The 26,103-nt window shown below is 40.7% G+C and overlaps 1 protein-coding gene across 1 annotated transcript; it reads left to right on the top strand.

The window, feature by feature from the left end:
* The first annotated feature begins 1,264 nt into the window (after positions 1-1,264).
* LOC108672665 lies at positions 1,265-21,908 on the top strand. Its single transcript, XM_018160372.1, has 3 exons — positions 1,265-1,403; positions 14,150-14,344; positions 21,610-21,908. Exons 1-3 carry the CDS (start codon positions 1,265-1,267, stop codon positions 21,906-21,908), a joined length of 633 nt encoding a protein of 210 aa, XP_018015861.1.
* Positions 21,909-26,103: the final 4,195 nt, after the last annotated feature.

Here is a 26,103-nt window from a genome sequence, read left to right as displayed (position 1 = left end):
AATATTGAAAGGATATCAAACCTGATGAATCTTGCACAAGACGATCCTGATAATATGAGATGTATGTATACGTGAAAAATTCAAGAAATTGTGCAATAAAATTAAATCAATAATAACTCAATTAATGTTCAAGTGGATAACATAATTTTTGAGATGAGTTCGCAGTTGGTAAAAATGAAAGAAATATAAGAAATATTCTGAAAATCACTGATGAATAATGTACAATTCGAAGAGGCCCACACCCTTCGAACACGTCTCGCTTGCTGATTCCGCGATGGATCATAATCTTGTTCAGAACGACCCCATCTACATATTTACGACAGAACAACACCTGAAATAGATCAACTACGAGTTTCAGTCGCACTCGGTGACTGTGAAAGGTACTTTCATGGTGTGGAATGGCCACTATATAGGCAAGTTAATTTAAACGTCATGCCTACGGCGCTCCACTCGAATATCAAACAAACTAAAACGCGAGCTGCTCTTAGGCATTCAGTCGCCATTAATAAGAAGAGGCTATAAATATGGGATTAGTGTCGAACGTTGCTCTGCCCATGTCTTGAAGTGAACGCCATCCCTCCGACAACGGCTTAATGAATTCCTCCAGGATATAGACCATGCAATGACTTAGTGAAAAGTCCGACTGAAATTCAAGAACTCTTCGAGTAGATTTATTAGCCAATAAATTTGACGAGGCATAAATTAGCAGATTTAATTTCTAGCGCTGCAGCAGCAATTGTTTTTACGGGCACATCTCGGGCGCTTGTCACAGGACAAGACGCAAATCTCGCCCCGGCGCGCGCGGTAAGCCTGAGATTATCGAATATCCCGTGGGTTCGCAGCCGCAATAATTGCATGCCTTTGATGATGAATGACGAGCGCGACCAGTTTAATGTGATGAGATGTTAGATCTGCGGCGGTCATAACGAATACCGCTCTCATTTTTTTTTCAGTATTTCTGTGAACGTCCTTGAACGACCACGTACGACTCATAACGTAAATATCAGTACATCCCAGCACATCCAAAAACGTCTAAAACCGTCAGTACATCATTCAACTCGGTTCCAGAATTAAATTAACGCAATTTCAAGCTCAATTGGAAGAATCCGTTAGAGTTCGCCCGGATGCATGATTTCGGTGCGTACGGCAATTGGTTGTAACTTCAAAGGCTCTCGTTCGGGAGCCGAACAAAGGCCCATTTCGTGGTGAATTATCATGGTGAACATGCAATACAAGCATCAAGGTGGCCATCAGTGCAGACGGCATGGCGGCCATCAGTGCAGGCGGCATGGTGGCCATCAGTGCAGGCGGCATGGCGGCCATCAGTGCAGGCGGCATGGCGGCCATCAGTGCAGGCGGCATGGCGGCCATCAGTGCAGGCGGCATGGCGGCCATCAGTGCAGGTGACATGGCGGCCATCAGTGCAGGCGGCATGGCGGCCATCAGAGCAAGGGGCATAGTGGCTAACAGGCGGCTCATTCGGTTCATTGTTCAAAGAAAAATTTTATACTATTCGAATTTAAATCAATAATGATGTAGCGATTCAATTCATGCACTCATTGGATCCATGCACTCATTGGATATACAATTGAATAAATTGAAACATGACTTAGAAGATGTTTCTCCTTGCCGTTTCTGGACACTATTGAAACTCAATAAACATGTCCCAGGGCTGCAGAAGCATCGTGGCAAGCAGCACAGAGGCACGTCATTAATGCCCATTTTCAGCTTCTTCGGCGGCCAGGATTTACTTTGCCGCTCATAGACGTGGTCTTCCGTGGACTTGAATTGATGATTGTTGCTCAACCATCAACGACAGCCAAGCACGACCTGCTGCCAGGCTCTGTCACTTATTATGCCTTGCAAAGGAACAACATATATTTTAATCTGCGCACATTGTGGGTTTAAGGAAGTTGAACGCATCATCGCTACCATGAATTTCGAGAAGCAGTTCACGCGAAGGACCTCTCAGTGCGTAGAAATAAGGTCCGGTCATTTATATTAATTAAGAAGTGAGAAATGTCGTAACGATTTCTCCGTTGACCGAAGGTCGTCTGATGGATTTTATGTACCTTCCCACGAATTAACGACTGGCTTGTAGGCTTGAAAATTAAGGCTTAAATATCCTCGCTGGAAAGTTAAGGAGGCGGCCTGGCTTAAGCATGCAAACTTTCCGTCCAATGCACATGGTCGTGCAACTGCAATTTCGAATGCAAAACTGACTAGCAAATTGCAATTGAGTTTTTTTCTTGCTGTCGTTACGCTACAATAAATAAATATCAGACTTTAAAAGTACCCCATTAACAGTTACTTTAAATTTTAGAAAAGATTGCCAAATTATTATTATGCGTTTATTTGTAACTTATTATCTAAAGGCATCATTAGTGATAAAATACAGATAGATCAGTGATAAAGTACATGTACTTTGATATTTTTACATGCAATGTTAAGCCTGTTTTCCTTGGCCTACCTATGCAAGTATTTGACGTTGCCAACGTGCGTTTCAGCCACGAACCAAAAAACATTGAATTAACAGCGGAAGATGAATTATGTATGCTTCTACGTAGAAGATTCTACTGAGCCAACAGCTTGTTATTAATCACGCAATTTTCTCGTATCTGAGATACGATCGAATGAGGGCAACGAGTCCGAGGAACCCTGGGGCCATACTCTCAAAACTCGCTAAGTGAACGTAAGTACTTACGCTCTATTTTCTTGTCTAAGATTGGTGGATTTTGCTCTTGAAAGGCCGTCAATGATTGGCTGTTGAACTTACGATCTCTTAACTTTTTTGAAAGTATGGCGCCTGGGCATCAGACGTGCATATTCGCAACAAACGCAACCCCGAACTCTTCCATTTAATTATCCAATGGGGTTCCTGTTAATTTGTTTTATGTTTTAAATAGAACCTGAACCAGTTCTGTTATATTTGGAGTGCAATATTTGCTGCTAGAGTTTATTCCTGTATCGGTAATAACGGGACCTGCCGTAATGATACAATCTTATATATAGGTGCGTTATCTTCTGGAATGAGTTGGAGCTTACCATGGAAAAGATTGAAGAGAGATTTGCACTCTAACGCATCTTACGTTATTATCACGTATATAAATCATCCTGTACGGCTTTTAGAGGATATTCATCAAGCAAGTGTTAATAAGAACATTCCTGGGGTTGCCTGGTTCTCCAGTGAGAACGCGTTGGAGAAATGTTTAAAAATACTGGAAGTATAACAACAATGAACCAAAATATTCTGTGAAGTGCAGGCCTTGAGGTCTCTAATTAAGCTATTAATCATCACATTCAACTTGAATATAATGAATGCGTATCAAAAACCATAAGGCTCATCTTACACTCATAAAGAAGAATAAAAGCATGAACTTGAAGCTCTTTCCTCGCAAATAACGACCCGTTTCTTCGTGCCAGATTCCCGATGTGTCAAATCATTGGCTTCGCTCATCAAGTTTTTCAATTGAATTCCAGGCTCAATTTTGAGGAGCAATCGAGTCAAAGTGACGCACGAACTGCAAATGAAGCTTTATGAGCTCCTTAAGAGGATTACCGTCGCTTTGTAAGCCGCTGCGTAAGTTGGGTGGGGAATCTCAACAACCCTGTAAGAAAAGTAATGCTAAATTGGGGGCCCATTGATTAATTCACTCTCTGGTCATAAAACTCAGTGTTTTTTTAGAACTGGACTTCATTATAACTTCGCTTGAAATTAAAAAGAATTTTTATTTCCTCGCAGAGAATCAAATAGAATTTAAAGAAGCTTGCATCTTTGAACCGAATGTCGTTATTGTGTGTGTGGCACGATCGCTGATTTACATTCGTATCATCCCGTAATGGATCGCTCGAATTTTACGTTCTAGTTTGGCAAGAAGAATTGCACAAGTAGATGAAAGTATTAGCAGATTCTGGAAGAAAAACACATTAAGCAGGTTGCATTAAATCATGCAAAAGTCAGGTGATAATTTACTGCCTTCCGCAAACCACAGTGGCTTGCAGCGAGCGACGGGCTTTGGAATACATCTGTGAATAATTTAGCCTCTGAATTATAGGTTCTCAATCATTTTTCTCAACTTCTAACTGGTTCTTGACAAGCCTCTAGAGGAACAGAATACACTCATTGAAGAGACTCTTGACGCGATTGAAGAGGACATGCATAATACAGACAAGCTTCAAGTTATAGGGAGGATCTCGGTACGCCCACGCAGCCACCAACCTGAGCCTGGAGTCACGGAGTGGAAGGAGCAGCCATCCAGTCTTGCTCCATCAGATACGCTTTATCATGCGGGGAGTTGCTCAGGGAAGTCGTCACCGACGTAGCCATTATCTTGATCGAGCGTACGAGATTACGGTGAGAGACATTGAATTTCGCACGCTCGTATCGTGATCTCTGTAGCAGGCGTAAACGTTTACTTAGAAAAACATTTCATCTGGTCCGATTTGAAGGGTTTATGAGGACGAAGTTTATGTCGTAATGCTTAACAAACTCCCTTGATAAGCTACACTCAAGGGAGCGGCATGACCGACATCGCCGGCGAATCTTCTTCATTCTTGCCGTAATTTTGCCCTGATTAGAACAAGGCGTTTCTGCGCTTTATCTGGGCTGAAGTTCCTTGTTTGAGTTGGAAGGATGGAAGATTGAGAGTGAAAGATGCGTTTTAACTGTAACGGTCGAATTTAAATGTGCCTTAATTGTATATTTAGGTTCATTTAAGAGACACGTGTTATGTCTTAAATCGAAGCAGGGCAAAGTCTTTAACCCTTGTCGGATTGCATTGTCACCAATTATGAATTTGGTACGATTATAACCTTGTAAAATTGTGTAGTCTGACATGGGGTTATTTTGATGATTACTGGAAATATTTTAATATAATATTTAATATTATTTTTCCCGAAAAAACAGTTTGGAGTGCATGCATTTATATCGATACTTGTATCGATTGCTCACGCTTCACTAGACTCGATAGGTTTGAATTGCTTTCTAAATTGAAATAAATAATTGCTTCAAGCTTAATTGATTCACATTGAAGCAATAACTTTTCAAAGCAGTATTTTTGCAGAAATCACCCATGCCTTGAAAATTGCCTTTATACGAGCTCCTGTTTGCGTAATCTGGCTGCGGGATCTGACAGTCTCCGAGTACTGAGTTAAATGATAACATTGCAGTGTAACCTCACACAGCTTCAATGGGGCAAGTTTGGATTCTCTCTCAAGTTCCTATATTAGGGAAAAAAGATGACAATCTATAAATTCCTTGAGGCTGCACAACTAATTTTTTAGTCTCACGAAAAATAGTACAGGCAGCAAGTAGCACAGTCACAAGCACTGGTCACTAGCTGGTGAGGCTACCTGAAACACGGGCGTGGTATCGAAGGCCAATGAATAGCAAACGATCGGCCATTTAGGTAATGTTGACTTTTAGCAGGGAATTTACAAGCAATTTATGCAGCAACGCGTTGTATGCTACAGAATTTTACTTGCCATGCAGGAGAAGCCGCGCGATCATCTTCTAGAATTGTAGTCGATTTAGACAAGGAAAAAACGTAATAGGATCAAGCATGTATTATTTTCGATCTTATATGAGGAAAGTTACTAATTTCACCTTTGGTTCAGAAATGGTAGATTTTTTGTTTAATTTAACTTATGATTTTCAACTTAAAATTCATTGTAGACCACAAAATAAAATTTAGAGAGTGTTTGTAGCAACTGCGCCACAGCGCGAAAAAAACATGATTCGCTCATAGCAGATTCATGCACGGCTGAGTTGCGCACAGCAGACTCGGCAACAACAGACTCATGCATGACTGAGTTGTGCACAGCAGACTCGGCAACAACAGACTCTTATTATATTATATTATACTATCTTCAGTTATTTATCACAAGACGAGCCGAATATTTCCTGCGCACAGTTCACAATATTTGCCACTTAAGAAGAGATAATGCGGTGCCATAGCTACCTACACCTTGGCTACCTACAAGCCCTTCGTAATTTGCTATAAGATGAAACCAATGCCCGCTTATCAAGATCGAGCGCGAATATAAACAGCATCATGGATTTTAAAGTAACAATTTCGGCAAGGCGTCTTTGCTTAATGGATTCCAAGAATAATTCGCAGCTTTCATGTTCTGGAAGCACGTAGCCGGGAGTGTATACTCAGGTCTGTTGCTCGCCCCGGTGCTTGACGGCGCGTCTCGGTATTCTAATTTTTTCTTGGTCCAGATTTCAGTCTCTGGAGTCTCTCGGCTGCAGTGTTCACTCTTTCAGGGCCTGGAGCTATATTGGGTAGAAGCTTTAGTTTCTATTTTCTAGAAGTTTCATTCCCTGTTTTGTCGAAGCTTTAAGGCGTCTGTGATCATGATCTGAGATCCTGCCCTGATTTTTGGAATATTGAGTACCTGTGTTAGAGTATGATGCAGACACAATGTATTGTCTCAGATGCTGAATCTATACAAAGATCGTAATTTAGTCGGGCAGTCTCTATTTGAATTGACCCGCCAATCATACATGTAGAAGCTGAAGTTCTGATCGCCGTAAGAAATTTCAAGAATCCGGCTCCTGCTTGTACAGAACTTGGTTCCACAGAGCTGCAAAGTGTACGTGCGATGTACGCTCGCCTAAACTCCTCTTAATTATGTCTTATAAAGTTGTTTTTGTGCAGTTATTGCCTTAATTATGCGCTATTAGGAGCCAATCGAACTTTAATCAGATTCATCAGCTGCTAACTGAAAGGAAATTTAATCTATGGTATTATCTGGCGGTTGCCTTATATAAGGGATGAATATAAATTGTAGGTCTTTGCAAAACTTCAATTTGGAATTTGCTGGAAAGCAAACTACGTAGCTGCTTGTAAAATATTGTCTCAAAGCTTGTTTATGTTTATAATTGAAGTTTTATGAATTTTTAATTCTTAATATGAAAGAAGAAACGACGTGTGCTTTCGATGAGGCAAAAGGACTTGGCATTTTAATGAGGGTTCGATTTCTTGTCGGGATATAAATGAATAAAAGCCTCTTGCTGCCATAAGAGCGGCGTCTGTAAATAAGAGCCTCTTGCTGCCATAAGAGCGGCGTCTGTAAATAAGAGCCTCTTGCTGCCATAAGAGCGGCGTCTGTAAATAAGAGTCACTTGCTGCCATAAGAGAGGCGTCTGTAAATAAGGGCATCTTGATGCCATAAGAGAGGCGTCTGTAAAAAGAGCCTCTTGCTGCCATAAGAGCGACGTTTATAAATAAGAGCCTCTTGATGCCATAAGAGAGGCGTTTGTAAATAAGAGCCTGTCGCTGCCGTAAGAGCAACGTCTGTAAATATGAGCCTCTTGCTGCTCTAGAAGTGCGTCTGTAAATAAGAGCCTCTTGCTGCCATATGAGCGGTGTCTGTAACTATAAGCCTCTTGCTGCCATAAGAGCGGCGTCTGTAAATAAGAGCCTCTTGCTGCCATAAGAGCGGCGTCTGTAAATTAATGTCCATTGCGTTCCAAAGCGCTGCTAGAAATTTGACGCCGCTTATAAATGCGATTGCATTCACTTGACTGCCCGCGGCTGCGTCTCCAGAAATTCTAACGGCCATCGTAAGTTCTTCGATGATTGTAAATGCGGGCTTAACTCTTGTATTTTGCAAGTTTACTTCAAATTCTTCCTGCTTATTTGGCAACTGAGTGTGGGAATTATTTCAGGGTTCGGATCCTACTAGCAATACGAGGATATTTTGCCAGATAAAGTGCGTTCAATTCCTTTATAATTCTCTTTAAGAACGCAGATATTTCTTGTGAATGCACAGTTTTTTACCAAAACATTATTTTTATGAAAATTCGAAGAGATTCAGCTACGTAATTGGGCTAAAATGCAGCCGCTATGTCTACTAAATTGTTTGTGGTTAAATTTTAATTTAAAAGTAAGACAGTTTCATGCAAGTCTTGGATTGTCAAAGAAATTTTTTAACTGAGCGAACACTCAAAGTTCAGTCTTGAATTTCATCGCTTAATTTCATTTGCTTTCGTTTCCATTAATTTGTTCATTTAGTAGCATCCATTTCTTCCAGTGCTTCAGGAACGTGCCCACTAGTGGATGATATGGTTCAGATTTACGCCCACTAGTGTATGATAAGATGCACCAACTTATCTATGGAGCATCTAACATTGAGAGTGTCATGAGCTATTATATCTGCGGCCTTAGCCAGCACGCTGGGCGTTGTTATGTTGGCTCGTCAAGTCGAGATCATTCAGAATAAGGCTATAAACGGCCACTAAGATTAATTATTTAAGACCACGAGGAGAAAATTAGTTTTTTTTCTGACATTTCCAGTATGTGCCAGAGAACACTTTCTATATAAAAAACATATGTACATATGAATATATACATTTCTTCGTCCGTCGACCGTTTTTTTATTTAAAAAAATATATAAGCGAACTCATTTTTTGTGAACGTGCCCAGCTGACACGGAGTTAATTAAATTGCTTTGACACGAGTTAATTTTTGTAACATTTCTGTGCTCCTTATTTAATCTGAGCTTGTCATCGACATTCAAGTCTACGGAGGAACTTTGATTAGCTCTCAGCTTCCTCTAGCGAGAGGCCAATCAGGATGCTTTGCTACTGTTCTTCATTGCCACGACCGGCACGCGATAAATCATCGACTCCAATCTTACAAACTGGCGTCCTGCAACGGTAGCGAACAATCCAGCCAAAAGTTCGGCTTGAGAAATGCTTGCTCTAATGAACCAATAAAGGAGCGAACGATCAGTTTGATTAAAGCATCAAGAAAAAGTCCCCACCGGGATTTTCTTCCAAGAAATCTATCATTATCGTCCTGAATCTCGAGGCTGTGGACGGGAGTTTGCTCATCGTCTCGAGGCCTGGCGAGCGGTGATGCCCGCGGGCGGCCGGCGGTGACGCGCGCACTTCTTCTCATTTCAAAACATGCCTGATGAATGTGCGAATATTTCAGTTGCATGGCAGTTTTAGGAGACAAGACTCAATATATTTTCAAGATTCAATTTAAAGGGCCGATGTCTTAAACACATTGGGTCATTAACCAATTAATTGGTTAATTACGAGTAACGTTCTGTTATTCGTGATTTTATCCACACTTTTAACCTCAGGTATAGTAATTCTAGCACAAATTACGTACGACTATTGATAATGTTTACATAAAATTATGCAAAGTTCACGGGCATTCAAAATCATAAAATTGCATTCCAAATTGATCATTATTCCGACCTCCAAGCGTCGTTCTTGAAGCAAGCTTATGCCCACCAATTTTTAAGTATCCACCAATTTAACCTTAAGCACACGAAACAATTTTTTACATAGGGTCAGTTTATGTATCCCATCTACGGTTATCCAGGATCTCAATTAAGCGCTGCATTCTGGAAGGTTTTAAATTGAGGCGCGCGTGTCCAGGCAAGGAGAGGACGTGAGCACTGGAATTCTTGTGGCCAAAAGTGCCGAGTCATCGCCGTTTAGCAGAAGTCAACTGAGCCAACCTTGCGTCACTGGCCGGCCAGGCTCGGCAGGCCGTGGCACCATTTCGTAACTAGGCCTTTTACAGCGACGTATTTACCAGCTTTCGGCCTCCTAAGCCCATGAGAAGAGGTAGGATAGGTCTTTTGATGGCGACGTATTAACTAACTTGTCGGCGCTAAACCTGAAGTGGAAGTTTAAATTCATTTTTCCGGACTAACGTTTGTATCAGATTTTGGTTGCTAACCCCAACATAAAGAGTTAAATTCGTCTTTCCGGTCCAACGTTTGTAATCAATTTTGGTTGTTAAACCCAAAATAAAGGATTAAATTCGTCTTTCCGATCCAACTTTTGTTATCAATTTTGGTTGCTAAACCCAACATTAAGAGTTAGATTCGTTTTTCCGGTTCAAGGTTTGTACCAGACTTGGTGGCTGAGCTCGATACAAAAGGTTAGATACGTTTTTCCTGGCCATCTCATTTACCAGATTTTGAAGGCTAGCCCAGTTAATGGACTGATTACATCCTTATTGGCTGAATTATTTTACGTATTCAAGAACTTTTTGCTATAGTCCACGTATAATGGGTTGGATACGTCTTATTTAGCTGACGTATCTACCAGCATACGCGTGGCAATTCACGTATAAAGGAAGGTTGAAATGTCCATGAGCCAAAGCTCCTTATTAAGTATTGGACACGTTTTCTTTATCTGAATCGTGCTCATTCGAATAAACGTTAAATTTAAAAATTGTTTCATTGATTCATTGTGAAAAATATTATATTTTGGCCCTCCGTTGGGATGACACAAATGCTTTCAACTTCTGAAAGAATAGAAGAGATGACTTTTGCATTGGCAGCACAGAGACACACAAGCTTCCAATTGTTACTCTAGGCATGAGCTGCCACCTGAACTGTAAACCAACCTTTTGACAACCTTATTTTATTTCTGAACTTCAACGGCATGTGCCCTGTGTCCATTTAGAGATTTTAAAAATAGGCTCACTGCGAATTGATGACAGTGATTTGTAGCAGTTACCGCTTGCGTCTCGCGCGAAGAACACGTAAGGGAACAAGTTTAGGACAATGCTACATAAATTCCTCACAGTGTACATTTCGTTCTAAAAAGTGCGTCAGAGCGACAACATTAACATTTAATTTAACTGCCGCATTGCCTAATGGAGTTGCCTGCTCTTCAGCAAAAAATAGACGAATTATTCTAGGTCATTGGGCAGTAAAAATATTTAGTTTGACTGTACGAAAAGGATGGGAAGACTTACGGACATATTTTTGTCTTAACTTAGGTGTTTGCAATGTACTGTCCCATCAGTAATGATGTATTTGTCTTTTCATGTCAACAAATTAATGTGTCTTGATTGGGCATAAATCACCGCGACCGACATTAATGAAACATATCCATAACGTTAAAATCAAAGTTGCGAACCTTACAAAAATTGTAAAGATAAAGAAACTGAAAAATTCAACAAATAATTTAAGATCAAATAGCTAATGCATGAAATTCAGATCAGGATATTAGCTTCTCAGCTGTCAGCGAGCCAAAACTCGGTATTGTATTTACAACGATATTGTGAGTGCATTCTTGGTCGCGGCCTAGTCTAGAGGGATATATTTTCATGGTTTTATTGCCATTCAGTATCAAAATAATTATAGTGAGACAGACTTACAGTGTCCCTATCGTTTGGTGTGGGATAAAATATCAAGCAGTCATCCTTGCTCTGCGAACTTCTGATAGAACTTAAATTTACGTTGAAAATGTGCTGCGGAAGAAAATCTCTTGGGCGGAGGTAAACATGTCAATATTATTAGCAATATTATTAAGTCGCACGTAGAGGTAAAAAAAACTTACCAATAAATCAAAATAAATAACTATTAATTCCAGGGTTTTTAGTGTCCTGAACTCAAGTTCATGCACATGCAACTTACAAAATATAGTAGTGTATAAATAATAAAAAAATTCATAGTAAGTTTCGTCTCATAGGATTATATTCATCACTTAATTTCGTTGGAAATCGGTTGAATAGTTTCCCCTTCCAACGCCACCAATTACTGTTCCAAAAAATCGTCCGGCAAAAAGCACAAGATTAATTTTCCCTCCTTTTCGCTTCGTGAAAAGGAGGGAAATTTTCCCTCCTTCCCACGAATTTTCCCTCCTCGAATTTTCCCTCCTTCCCAACTGAAGGTCTGAAGTGAGTCGCGATGACCCACCCCAGCGATGGATCTAAATCTTTACCCGCAAGACTTTTTAGAAGTTTCAAGCTTAAGGTCCTCACTCCTCAATAATTACAACATCATGTGGTGAGATAATTGAACTATATTCTAAAAACGAGGCCTGTTTTTAGTACAGCAAAATTCAGTTTGAAATTAGAAGCTAGAAAAAAATCATTCTATGCTCCATTTTATTTAGTAATGGTTTTTAAACCTGTAATTATTTTCAACTGATTTCAATTAACAGTCTTACAGAAGCAGAACAAATCATAATTAGAAGGTTGCTTTATATGCTTTAGAATTGACCACCAACATAGTGTCTCAGGCAGCTTTGTGTTCTCATCAATGGATTATTTTGGGCGTATATGAAAACGCAAGGCAAAAAAATAAATTACCTCTCAAGCTCATTAAAATTTTGCCTTTCCGTTGTCTTTTAAAATGAGTCCCTGTACGACATATTCCCGTTTAAATTAAATTTGCTTCTAAATGAACCAATTATAAGGAATGATGTAAAACTTATGTGCTATACTTGCTTGGAACGGTAAAATAATGTTTCGTTTAAGCACCTTAAGGGATATTCGTATGCAAGCCACGGCTTGTCTAAAACAATAAGATAAATTTAATTTCGTTCTCATGATGGTTTTTAAGATTCCATTTTCCGCCGCCAGGGCTCAGAGTCGCTGTACGTCTCCCAGACAGATTTTATCGCTCACTTAGACTCTTGATGAAGGATAAACACCGCGGCAAATAGACCAGTGATTGCCACAAACTACTAATTGAATACGTCACATACAGCACAACTTATGCGAGCGGCCAAATCAGAAACATTAATACAGGGACCGTTAATTCAGCCGTGATTGCGAATTTGATTTCAGGGTCGATGATCTTGCAGCTCGATTTGCTACCACGTTAGGTTCAAATGACCGATGAATTTCAAAGGTTCCAAGTATTCTTTGAAGTTTTTGACTTCAATTGCCTGAGTTAAATGCTAATTGATTTTATTTAGGGTTTGAAAATTGATATTAAGAATGATTCACGTGTTGCACCATGCGAAAATATTGATTCCAAAATAAAGGTAAGGGTTGACATGAAGGGTCCTGTTTTGCACATCTTCTCATCCACTTTACTGTGTAATTTCATTGTTGGAAATGAAGATCAGAGACTTGCATCGAATCAAGAAAATATTACCTTCATTATTACCTTTGTGCTTCTACCTCATTTTTGGGCACATCGAAAGGGAAATTTATTCCTTCTTAGGCACGATGACGAATGCATTTTGAGCGGCGCTTGTTCCTGATTTTCGGTCGCTTGTTGCTGTCATGGTGTCGTCATCACACAACCCTCGTTAATTTGCCATTCGTAAAATTAGCTGCGAGGACACCGGTTCTCTCATGCTTTATCAACAAAAACTGATCGTCATTTACGCGGGCTCCTTCGTCAGGTTAGTTTCCCACGCCCGATGGAGCTTTTTGTCGCCGGAGCTCCGTTGCAATTACATGATAGACTGATCTGCGGGGACTAAAAAAACATCTTGGTCTTGTAACCTCGTTCTCTGTGTCTGCGGTTGCCTGCATGCACTGTCCCAGTATTTATCCAGAAGCCCTGCTTCATCAAAAGCCTTTTTGGCCTCGTGATTAGTCTGCAGTATTTGTCACAGGCTTGAATTAAAAGCTGCCGAGATAACAAGCCTTGCAGCGGCCGAATATTGTGGCGCGCTGTCTGCTTGAGAAGCCATAGCCTCGCGGCAGAGCACCGGACGACCTCAACGGGAATGGGAAACGAAAGTGGACAGATCTGACGAGCGGACCAAATCTATAATAAATATTACGTTAATGATGACGAATTTGTAGTATCCGCTTACGAAAGATGAACTGTGACCCATGAGGCACCAAATAAACATATGGGAGAACCAGAACAATAAGAAAACATAGATGGAAATATCTGATAAAGATCCATGAAGTAAGATGAATTCTTGAGTAAGTTTAGTTGTATTTTAGTGGTAACAATGTAAACTAATCTGCTTGTATTTTAATGTCAAAAATGTTTTTATCATAATCATGATTTTTCACTCTGTATTACCTAGTGAAGCCTTTCACTCATGTGTTTTACTCATGTCAACTTATGTCTCATGTGTTTTGCTCATGCCATGTCAACTCTTTTACTCATGTGTTTGAGTTGACAAACGAGCCAAAAGTCATAAAAACATATACACACTTGCGGCGCAACGAAGGTGAGAAGTACCTCGAGTTGCACCTGCCGCCCGTAACGCGATAGATGTTTCTGTCATAAATTCCTTATCCTACCTAAGAACTTTTCATCTAATTAACAACAAAGACACAATTTATTTTCCCTTGAATCCACAAGTCGCGTCACTAAATTCCTTCGACTGTAATATGTGCCACGCCAATTAAACTATCCTTAAGCGTTGGGAAAAGGCCTATGAAAGGGTTAAGGTGCGTCCTGCCAGAGCTGCAGGAGGAGAGGCGCGTCCTGCCAGAGCTGCGGGAGGAGAGGTGCGTCCTGCCAGAGCTGCAGGAGGAGAGGCGCGTCCTGCCAGAGCTGCTGGAGGAGAGGTGCGTCCTGCCAGAGCTGCTGGAGGAAAGGTGCGTCCTGCCAGAGCTGCTGGAGGAGAGGTGCGTCCTGCCAGAGCTGCTGGAGAGAGGTGCGTCCTGCCAGAGCTGCTGGAGGAGAGGAGGGGTGAGGTGCAAGCAAAAGTTAAGCGCTGCCATCAAGCATGAGTTACGCGCTGCCATCAAGCACTGGCCGCCATCAACAATGGGTTTTCATTGCTTGCTACCGTCCAGCAGTCACAACTTTAACACGAGGTCAGATTTCTTGCTCGGCGTCGGTAATGGCACAGGGCAAGGAGAGTCCAAGCTCTTCAACTGATGAAAATACATGTGACCTGTCCATTATAATTAACGGTTACGGCAATTCTTGTGCAGAAAAAAAATTATGAGTTATCAGAGGATATTTGGTAAATCAAAGCAGAAAAATCACGTCGAAGGACGATCATGAAACGATGAAACGATTTCAGAGTCTTGCAAAATCTTTCACATTTTACTTGCAAAATTGATTCCCTTGAAAGTGGTTATCCCTGCAGCTATCTTTAAGTCTTTCTAATCTCTTTTAAGTGGAGATAAATCCAGCAATTTAGCCTTCTTTCAACGGATAGGCTGCATGGCGATTGTGTTCGTGACTTACGAAGTTCTTTACGAGGCGCTGCATTTATGAGATTGAAGAGGCCAAAGGCCTTTTACCTTGGATTTGGAGTGCCACAGCGACGCCTTGTTAGTCCCTCTATCTTAGGTCCTTAGTCGACCCGCTCGACTGTGAAATACAAGATTTCAAATATATTATTGCATGCCTGCGCGGCTATAAGTGTAAATTTTCGGATGCAATCACTGACCGCTCGATGGAATCAGAGAGAATTTTACGAGAGTGACGCGAAGGTCTTTGTTCAGGAGAGTGCGTTTATCGTAGCAATGGGCGTCTGATCGCCGTTTGATCGCCGCTCTGTCGACCACAGGTCGGATCAATCCTTGAGATTGATCCTAGAGCCTCGTATAACACCAGAGAAATTCTAATTCGCGTGAGCCTCGGCCTTTTGGACTGTGACTCAATGAAAACTTTATTAAATCCCATCTATGATGGCCTCGAAAAGAAGTCTTGCATATTTAGAGGGGCGTAAGTAAGATATTTGCGCCTTTTCAATGGTGTTTAAAGCAATGCAGTATGATCAATATAAAAATCCATAGTCTCAAGTAGATGTTTTCAAACTCCCATAATGAGCACGAGTTTGTACATAAGGATACTGTATTGGATTGATTCCTTGACTTAACTCATCGTAGCGCGAGAGATTTGTAAGTAGCGAATTAGAAAGTAACTAGTCTAATTCTGAAGGATCTTCCTGACTCGAGAGAGGAGTGCCAATGTCGCTGAGGCCCCGAGAAGCGGCTCTCGATTATTAGTTCAAATGTCATTGGTCTCATTAAGGGAAGTGTTTATGTTGTTGTTGGGCAGCATATTTCTGCGGACCGTAGTTGCGGTGACGACGAGCGATTATGGCCGCGCGAACACACCGAGAGCACTCCAACGACTGCGCTAATTAACGACGGCTCCTAATCGGGATTTTACGCATAATAACAATAGATTTAGTTTTTCTTCGGCTGCTTGTGTTTTACGATGAACTCGCAATCTCCTCGCTACCTCGGAGGCTTTTTTCGTGCTGATCTTCGACAAGGCGACCTCCACTGCGATCGTATTGAAGACATCGCTCGGCTTATATAAACGCTCGTTCATCAGAGCCATGCTTAATGGTAAGTTAATTCTAAATTGCTGTGAACTGAATTGATATGAGTTGCATCGGTAGGGTATGAAGCGGTGGAGGAGTAACTTTTTTATCTGTACTAGGATCAGATTAATTGAAGTGTGTACCTAATTTCATTCAACGTTGCTTAATATAATTCAAATTTGCTCAATTGAATTCTGAGTTGCTTAATTTATTACAATTTTTTTTTTCAACTGAATCTTTGCCTAGGACCGCGTGCATAGTAGGCTGACAGTAAAATATTATTAAGCAAGGTATCTTTTTTGTCTAGCTTATGCCATATAGTGGATTGCGAGTGGATCGATCTCAGGAAATTTCAATAATTAAAAATATAAACAGCGAAACAAGTCTAATATAATGTGTAAATGCAAATAAATAAAAAATAAGAGTAAATGGCGGTAAAACGTCAAGCATTTTGTTGGAAACGCTATGCTTTCCTTCTTTATTTATCTTTGAATCTATATTCTACGAAAAAATTATTGTTGGAAACAGATTTTAGTCTTAATAAAAAAATACCAGTTGATCCAATTACTACGAAGATTATTTATAATCTAATAATCACTCATCCCCGTGTAACAATTTTCAAATTTATCTGCGTGAAATAGTTTGATGGAGCCTGAGCCAAGGAGAGGAAGTGATCGCGACACGTAATAATTTGCAGCTCCGTGAGGTACGAAAGCTTCAATCAGCAATCACTGCGACTGAACCAAAGGGAATGTCAAGGCAGCGGACGTGATTGTTCAGTCGTAAGTGGTATGTCATCCGAACAGCGGATGTGTTAGTTGTTAGCAATAACACATTGGGGGTGTATATCATCTGAATTAATTTCAGGAGCGTACGGCAAGGGAACGAGGCGAAAGGAGTTATAGGGCATGGCAGAGAACGAGTGAAGGAAATAAGTTACCGAAACGCAGTTTATTTGGAAAGAATATGGAGAGAAGAGAAAGATAGAAATGATTAAAATGCAAAGACAGAAATGTGACAGCTGCAGGAGCAGCAGCTACCGAATTTGAAAGAGCTGCAATAAAAGCTATAGTAGCAATAGTAGCAACACTAAAATAACAGCTATACCGACACAAATAGTAGAAGTTATAACAACATTAGAACTATCGACATTCGTCTACATATAAAGTTGCAACGGAAACATTGAACGTTACATTTGCCACACGTGTTGTTCTCGCGCGCTGCATGAGCCTCTAGTCTAAGGGAATGCGAGTGATGAAGTCGATTCTTCTTGCTGAGTGTTGACCGAGCGCCTTCTGATTTGTGGGAAAAATGTTCGAGGTTTGTTTTATCCGGGGGGTCGCTTGGGGGGAAGAACCAGCCAAGGCTTCCTATAAGGAAGGCCTTCAGCGGAATTGACGTGAGGGAGGGGCAGCGGCATAAATTTGTATTTAAAACTTGTACAAAATAAAGGTGGTGATGACGATGAGATAATGTTACTCATTCAATTTTGAGATTCAACATGGTTAACGTTGTGCTACCGTGCGAATCTGGTCTGCGATCGTTCATGGTCTTGTAAGATTGACGCCGTGTAGGTTTCATCATGGAGATACAATATATTTCTCATGAATACCCCCTCATTGAGATAAATATTTATGACAATTCACTAACGAAGTTTAGAACTCAAGCGAGAATATGCGTTTTTAATCGTTACAAGAGGACAAATCGTTTCAGTGTTAGAAGCCACCTCGACAGTCGGTGTACGCTCGAGTTCGATATGCTATTAAATATCTACAAAATAACAAACTTTCAAGCCAGAGAATATTATACTATGAATATACATTCACCTGCTGTCAAGTAAACAAACTTCATAATCTCGTTAATCGGGCGGCGAGAGTTTCTTGCGGCTGGTGGGGTTAGGAACCTGAAGACATAGAATCTCGTGAAGACAGAGCTGGCATGTCTCAATTCTAGGCACTACTTGTATGAAATTGCATAGAAAAAAAGTAGGAAAACGCCCCTGACAGCACCAAGTGATCGCGCTCGGACTTTCATGCTCGCTTTGATTGCGCCGAGCAAATGTTGCCACAGTTACCTCGTCATGCATCAATGTTACTGTCAGGCTCGGCTCGGACGCGCCGTTCTCGCAACAAATGACGGCCATCAGTCAAGAACTCGTGCATCGCTACTGCAGTGCACGCTCGTCCATTTACAACTTGATTCTACCTGCGCTTACGATCGAACGTTTTGGATTTTTCTAGCTGAGGAAAAAGTTACTCTGTTAGTTAACGCTATTTGTCAGCCAATATTTCCTGGACGGAGGGGAAATGACCTCGGGAAAGGTTGCTGGTTTCCTAGAATTTCAGTATTATAAAAAATACATATCGTGTTATGTCTTCTGTTATTACGAGAATTATGCCTACGGGTTCCTAGCTTCTTGATAGCCGGGATGCCACGACATCGAATCATTAACAAAACTTCTGGCCATGAAACAAAAATATTTGGAAATACCACCAATGTTCCAGGAACAACCTGGTTCAAGCATTCAATTATTATTCGACTTCAAACTCGTTATCTTTTATAGAATTATGTGTATTATCATTCCAAAAATTGTTGGTCTGGGCTGGACTGAGAATCGGATTAATTTTTATTTAAATCGACACGATTCCCTCGAACTTGGGACGCCTTAGCCCCTATTTGAGTTGAATTATTTGCACAATATCGATTAAGAGACCAGGTCGTATCTGTTCCGTTATTAGTATGACTGCCTGAGAAAGTCTCTGACTCGATATTTTTCAGCGACTGTCAGAGTCTGGCTTTGGTTTAAAGACGCCTCAGGATTGCTAGCGGCTGGTTTATTTTATTTAACTTCTGCGAATGTAAAAGATTGTCTGCGTGCAAACTGCCAGAGTAGAATAAAGTAGAGCGTGAGGGATTGCGTTCCATTAAATTATCTCAACTTGCGACACGCGCGGCGGCTTGGGGGAAGTAACACTGTAATCAAATGGATATTAAGATAGAAAATAGATCGATAATTATTAAGACAATGCCGAGATTAAAGTTTTAATCCTAGCATTGTTTTGGATTACACTCTACGCGTTAATACTCAAAATTAAACTCCCTGAAACTTTACAACTCTAACTTACTGACGGTGAGTCGTGAGTTGCGTCGATAAGAATGTATCAAAGAGAATCACAGTGTAATATTAATTTTACTTTATTTCATAAAAGGGAAGCGAACAATTTCTACTTATATTTTTTGTTAAGCTGACGTAATTTTTGGTAAGCGGACCCAGGTTTTCAGCTATCAGCGAATAAACAGGAATATTCACCGCTACTGAGCATCATTCATAAGAGTCAAGCTTCCTGCAGCACGCATACTCACCGCCACTGAGCTTCATTCATAAGAGTCAAGCTTCTGCTTCCTGCAGCACGCATACTCACCGCTACTGAGCTTCATTCAGGTGAGTCATGCTTCCTGCAGCACGCATACTCACCTCCACTGAGCATCATTCAGAAGAGTCAAGCTTCCTGCAGCACGCATACTCACCTCCACTGAGCATCATTCAGATGACTTAAGCTTCCTGCAGCACGCATACTCACGGCTACTGAGCTTCATTCATAAGAGTCATGCTTCCTGCAGCACGCATACTCACCTCCACTGAGCATCATTCAGATGACTTAAGCTTCCTGCAGCACGCATACTCACCGCTTCTGAGCATCATTTATATGAGTCATGCTTACTAAAGCACGCATAGCCACCGCTACTGAGCATCATTCAGATGACTTAAGCTTCCTGCAGTACGCATACTCACCGCTACTGAGTTTCATTTATATGAGTCATGCTACCTGCATAACGCACACGCCGGCAGAGATGTCTCTTCCGACACGCCATTGTTTGTGACAATAAAACTGTCAGCAAAGGGAAGACGAAATTGCTTGATGGTTTTGCGTCTCTGTGCATGCCGCCTGCAACATCCCATATTGCGAAGTTATTGACTGCCGGCAGTGTTATTGCTTGTTATTGATGGCGAGACTCTCCCCCAATGACATGGCTGGTTGCAATAACAGTTGTCTGATTTGTTAAGGGAATAATCGTTTCCTTGTACAGCACATGGAAGCCATAAATTTGGTAGGAATGGGCTCGATTCTTCGGATGCAAAGAGAGACGAGAAAAGAATCTTTATTGATCCCTGATTTCGTTTGCTGCATAATTGCATTTATACACGAAACATATTTTGAAACTAAATTATATTTAGAGTATAATACATGTCATTTTAATAATACTTCAGCACTATTTGCTGTGCCTAAAACTGGGTGTTTTTTGTGCTAAATGGGCAAGCGGCGCACAAATTTTTTATCGTTGATTTTATTTATATAAGGGACTGATGGAAGGACAAGTCACTTATAATCAATTTAATTGAGTATTCATCGAAATTTCTTAAGACAAAGTTTATGACTAAAAGTTCACACAATTCTCTTCACTATCAATTGTCAAATAATTCTGCATTTACTGCTACAGAGGACGGGAAAAAACGTTTCGTTGAGTTTCATTCAAGTTTGTTGCATAATTCGAATAATCGGATAATAAAATACGACGGTGATGGTTATTAATACCTAACAATTCTCGAGAAATTTTGCTTAAAGAAAGAGTTCTATCAAGAATAACTTGAACTGAAAGGGAAAGCATTTCACAGCTACAAAAATATGCCCTCTGAATGAATTGAGAGTTGAATTAGGCATTCAATGTGAATATGACATTCAATACCTATAATTTAAACATTCTAGGGCTGAGAGGCTAATTAATTAAATTGGTTCAGATCTGAAATGTGAGCTAGGGTGAAATTTATGCTCCTCCTCTTCGGTTCAGATAATTTGTCTGGTCACAAGTGAGTGCACCATGCAGAAATAACAGAGATTCATAATTAGATTTCATAACACATATCCTGAATAATGAAAAGATAGATAGTCTTTCAAGCGAGGGAACGAGGGAATACAAAACATCTAAAACTCTTAGGACAGACGCATGAATATAGGACAATTATTAACTTTCCTTTCGAATCGAGTGAATATATAGAGCACATTGAACGGCTATGCGTATTTAAAGCAGTTGCATCACATTTGCTTGTCAAGCGCCATCAATGTAAACCAAGGGTTTATATCCAAACGCAAATACAGCGTCATTTATTGTGGATTATGGCAGCTCGCAAATTCTATTACCGTAGACTTCCAATTGTGAACCTCTGGTTTAATTGAGTGCAAAGCATCAATGTCTCGTTTTCATCGAAGTTTATCGAGACCTACAAAGGCAAATGCACTAGCGCTCATAACACCCAAAGATTGGTGTTGAAGTCATCGGATAATAAATAAGTCAAGGCCCTTCAATTTACGATTTTAAGTACCAGAACCTCGTTTCACCTTGAAAGCTTCGCTCTTAATTCATCAGAGTTAATGAAAATCAATTACAAGCTCATTGCCTAGCTTGATTGCCGGACTCGCAGCCGCTACAAGCCTTTTTAGGCGAGCCAGAAGCGCTCTGATGAAGGCATCAGGCTGAGCAATCAGGCGTCAGCGATGCTGCTTGTGAGGCTCGAGTCGTCAGCGATGCTGCTTGTGAGGCTTGAGGCGTCAGCGATGCTGCTTGTGAGGCTCTAGGCGTCAGCGATGCGCCTTGTGAGGCTCGAGGAGTCAGCGATGCTGCTTGTGAGGCTCGAGGCGTCAGCGATGCGCCTTGTGAGGCTCGAGGAGTCAGCGATGCGCCTTGTGAGGCTCGAGGCGTCAGCGATGCTCCTTGTGAGGCTCTAGGCGTCAGCGATGCGCCTTGTGAGGCTCAAGTCGTCAGCGATGCGCCTTGTGAGGCTCGAGGCGTCAGCGATGCGCCTTGTGAGGCTCGAGGCGTCAGCGATGCGCCTTGTGAGGCTCGAGGCGTCAGCGATGCGCCTTGTGAGGCTTGAGGCGTCAGCGGTGCGCCTTGTGAGTCGGTATTTTGTGATAAACGCCTTGAGAGAGGTGCCTTGTGAGAGGCACCTTGTGAGAGACGCCTTGAGAGAGGCGCCTTGTAAAAGGCGCCTTGTGAGAGACGCCTTGAGAGAGGCGTCTTGTGAGAGGCGCCTTGTGATAGACGCCTTGAGAGAGGTGCCTTGTCAGAGGCATCTTGTGAGAGACGCCTTGAGAGAGGCGCCTTGTCAGAGGCACCTTGTGAGAGTCGCTATGAGAGATGTGCCTTGTGAGAATCTTTCATCGTGCCTCGTCAGTAGCTGCCAAAGCAAAATGCTTTCATCAACTGAGGAGCAGGTACCGGTGCTTCTAGGAACTTCATGCATGGACCTTGTGCCTATATTGAGCAGGTAATGTCTGTTTCTTATTAAAAACGAGGCAGCGAACACAAGCTGGTCTTGGAGGGCGGCTAAAGATGTCGCGATTCAAGTTAGTCTGCAACATGACTGGAAAAACGTAAAAGCAATGCTCGTTGAAATCTTCATTTCGAAAAAAAGCCAATAAAACGGTAAAGGTAACGGTCAGTATACGGTAAAATTAGTTTTACCGAATACTAAAAATCAAACACCAGTATTACCTAGGAACTTTAAAAGTGTTTTGAATTCCTGATTTATTTTTATTTGACAATACCTTAACTATAGGTTTTTCGCCGTTTAAAAAATCTGAAAATCATGCGAATTAAAGAAAGATTTGTTTGAACTACCACATAACATGACGGTATAATCAGTCTTCGTTCTCCATTTTTGAATTAATTTCAAAATCCAACTATATAATTTTTAAGTTTAATTCAAATTTTTAAAAATAAGTTGTCAATGATATATTACTTTTAATTAAGAGTTAATTTTTTTGAATTTTTTGATCATACATTGAGAGCCTCTCGAACAACCTTCATACATCAGCAATGCTAGACTTCAACTAAACATAAACACGCTCGTATTCATAAAATAGATTATTCGACTTTTAGTCTTGAGAAAAATCTTATTAAGATGATGTACCTAAACTCATGGAGTTTAAAACAAAATAAGGAATTATATTTGGAAGTTTCCGGCCGGTGCCTCTTGTTGAGCAACATGAGCAGCGAAATCGACATGCACCACGGGCTGGTGTGCAAATTACTAGAGACAAAGCTTCTTTATTTGGCTGTAAATTTGCAGGAAGAAAGACGGGTTTTTACAAGCGTCGAGTCCAACGCACTGCTTGCTGTGCCGCGGCATTATTACCGATAATCAGATTACTGTGCCGCGTTGTAGTTGTAGACCGCAACAAAAGAGGCCAGAGTTGTAGCTGTAGATCGTAACAAAATAGGCCAGAGTTGTAGTTGTAGACCGCAACAAAATAGGCCAGAGTTGTAGTTGTAGACCGCAACAAAATAGGGCAGACTTTTAGTTGTAGGCCACAACAAAACAGGCCAGAGTTGTAGTTGTTGACCGCAACAAAAGAGGCCAGAGTTGTAGTTGTAGAGCGTAACAAAAGAGGCCAGAGTTGTAGTTGTAGACCGCAACAAAACAGGCCAGAGTTGTAGTTATAGACCGCAACAAAACAGGCCAGAGTTGTAGTTGTAGACCGCAACAAAACAGGCCAGAGTTGTAGTTGTAGACCGCAACAAAATAGGCCAGAGTTGTGATCGCGTATTGCCGTAGATGAGGTGAACAAGACTATATTCCAGACCTGGCAGCCAAACGCTGTCATCGCATCCCGTAATGACAGCGTATGTGTCATACGACGCTCCACTTATCAACACTCGGATTTACCAAAAATGGGATCTTTTGCAGGTTCTCACTCGAGAATCGAAAATGTTTAATTGATGCTCTCCTCTACATCCCATTAATGTAGGTAAGTTATCACGTATTCTCTTATTAGTGTTCGAATATTCGTGGAGTTTCAGTAAAACTAACCAAGGTAATTTTACTGGAAATCAGTGAGCAATTTTAAAGTTGACTTTCACTCCCTTCTTTACTTAAATATGAATATTCATTTATGAAAAAAATGTACCTCAGAGGAGCGGCAGTGGAAATTCGTATCTGATGACTATAGTTTTGGCCAAACATTATATATTCCAAAGAAGATATTGCATCGGAAAAATAAAGTGACTGAAGCATATCTGGTCGTCTTTGTAGTACATAAGGTTCTGAAACTGCATCGAAAATCTGAATTATGGAAAAGTGTGGTGTAAAAACAAAAGAATGAATTTGTCAAGACCCCGGTTGCTATGTATGTCTTTTACAATTCTAGCCGGCAGCTATTTCAATCATCAAAATATAAATCCAATCTAGTTCATTTTTTAAACATTGAGCATCGTCCTAATGGGCAACAAGGTAGCGCTTCTCAAAGATTTTGCTACAAGGGATGAGTGGGATTTTGTGTACAAGTTTTACGGACACAAAACATCCACCGTTAACCTTGCAGAGTGAGAATCGCTCTCTGTTATGGCTGCCTCTGGCCATGCTCAGCCAGATCTCATGCAGATGGTTCTGATATTGCATAAAAACTTGCAGAATTCGACGTCTAAGAAATGTTATTCCGAGGAAGACGTTGCGCCGCAGCCATTGTTAATTTCTAAAGGCTCACAGCAGCTGAAAAAATTCATACGCTCGGCCACCTTCACTCGCTCATGGGAAAAAGTTTGAGAGCAATCCCTTAAAATTCTCTCTGATTCTGGAAACTGGAATGATTCTGCTATTTATTCTGACGAGTGAAAACAATTGGCGTGAAATGAAATGTACAGCTTGGCATAAAGTTGAATTATCATATTTATTTAGTAAGAATCTGTAAAAGATTTAAAAAGTTTCTGTGCATATAAATATGTATTGAGGTTTCATAAAAAGCGCGGAAACTGATGGTGCTTTATTTGATGACGGCTAAACTTTGTCAGGTATATAACTTCAATCAAGCTCTACGCATTGTTTTCATGATTGGAATACAACGAGAAAAACCTTAATATTAGTTAATTTTGCTGGTTCTACCGGTCGCGTTCTTTCTCATTCATGCAATTGCAGATAAAAAAATTGGATTTATCTTTGAAGAAGCAATATATTAGTTCTCAAAGATCGCTTGAGTAATAAATATCACTCAACATTAACACTTCAAGAAGTAATTCAATTATTTAAAAAATATTCATACCTATTAAAACTGCATAGATAGTTCTTCCCTGCTCAGTAACTGCCTCAATGTCTGTACAGGTCGGCCTCGAGTTTTGCTGCAAAATTTTAAGCTTTCTATGTCCAGGACCGTGGACCTCAAATACGAATGCAACAGATAATATATACAATTGAAGGTTTGCAATTTGCCTGACGTATCTAACCCGTTTGAATATGCGGCTTTAATTGACTATTAGCCCGTCAAGGCATAGAAGATATTGGTGGTGTTGCTTTCTACTCAATTGGACATTTCCATCTTTGGAATAAAATATTTTGTTCAGCGAGTAAATGTTAAGACGAGCGCGCGACGGTTTGCAGAAAGCGTGATCAAGCGTTGCGTAAGTCCCAGTAATTAACGAAATTTGGCAGGCTGGGGCCATACTTTCAATAAAAGTTAAGAGATCGTAAGTTCATCAACCAATCATTGACGACCTTCCAAGCAAAATCCACCAATCACAGACAAGAAAATAGAGCGTAAGTACGTTCACTTAGCCAGTTTTGAAAGTATGGGCCCTGGTCAGGATCTAAAATTGGTCACTTGAGAACGACGATATTTGCAAATCAGGTTTCCTTTAGACATTTTTTGATAAGTGCAAATTAATCTGGAGCCTCATTAAGGTCGATCACTAATCAGAATACAATCGATGCATTGATAGCTAAATTTTTATGTACTGTTTATGTTGAGATTCCACTGTGCAGACGTTAGAGTTAGTAGCTCATGTAGAACTTGCAAGTCGGTTTGTTGCCATCCTATTTGAACTTCTGGTTACAACACAACTTGAATCAAGTTCATTTTTAAACTATAAAAACTTCGCTTGTCTTTGGCGACATTTCTGTGATATATAACGGAGGAGTATTTAACCCACTTGAATGCATGAAACTATTCATCGAGCTGGCATTTAGTATTTACTTATATTGACTGCGACTGATTCATTTACAAGTCCAGAAATTATTTTACTTTATCATACGATTTTCTTACCATCATCATCTCATTACACGACTTTTTTTGTCAATT

The sequence above is a fragment of the Hyalella azteca genome, unplaced genomic scaffold (genome assembly GCF_000764305.2).
Source record: "Hyalella azteca isolate HAZT.00-mixed unplaced genomic scaffold, Hazt_2.0.2 contig6976, whole genome shotgun sequence".
In the NCBI taxonomy this organism is placed as follows: Eukaryota; Metazoa; Arthropoda; class Malacostraca; order Amphipoda; family Hyalellidae; genus Hyalella; species Hyalella azteca.
Note: the sequence above shows the minus strand (reverse complement) of the source record. Positions and strands in the feature narration are given on the sequence as shown.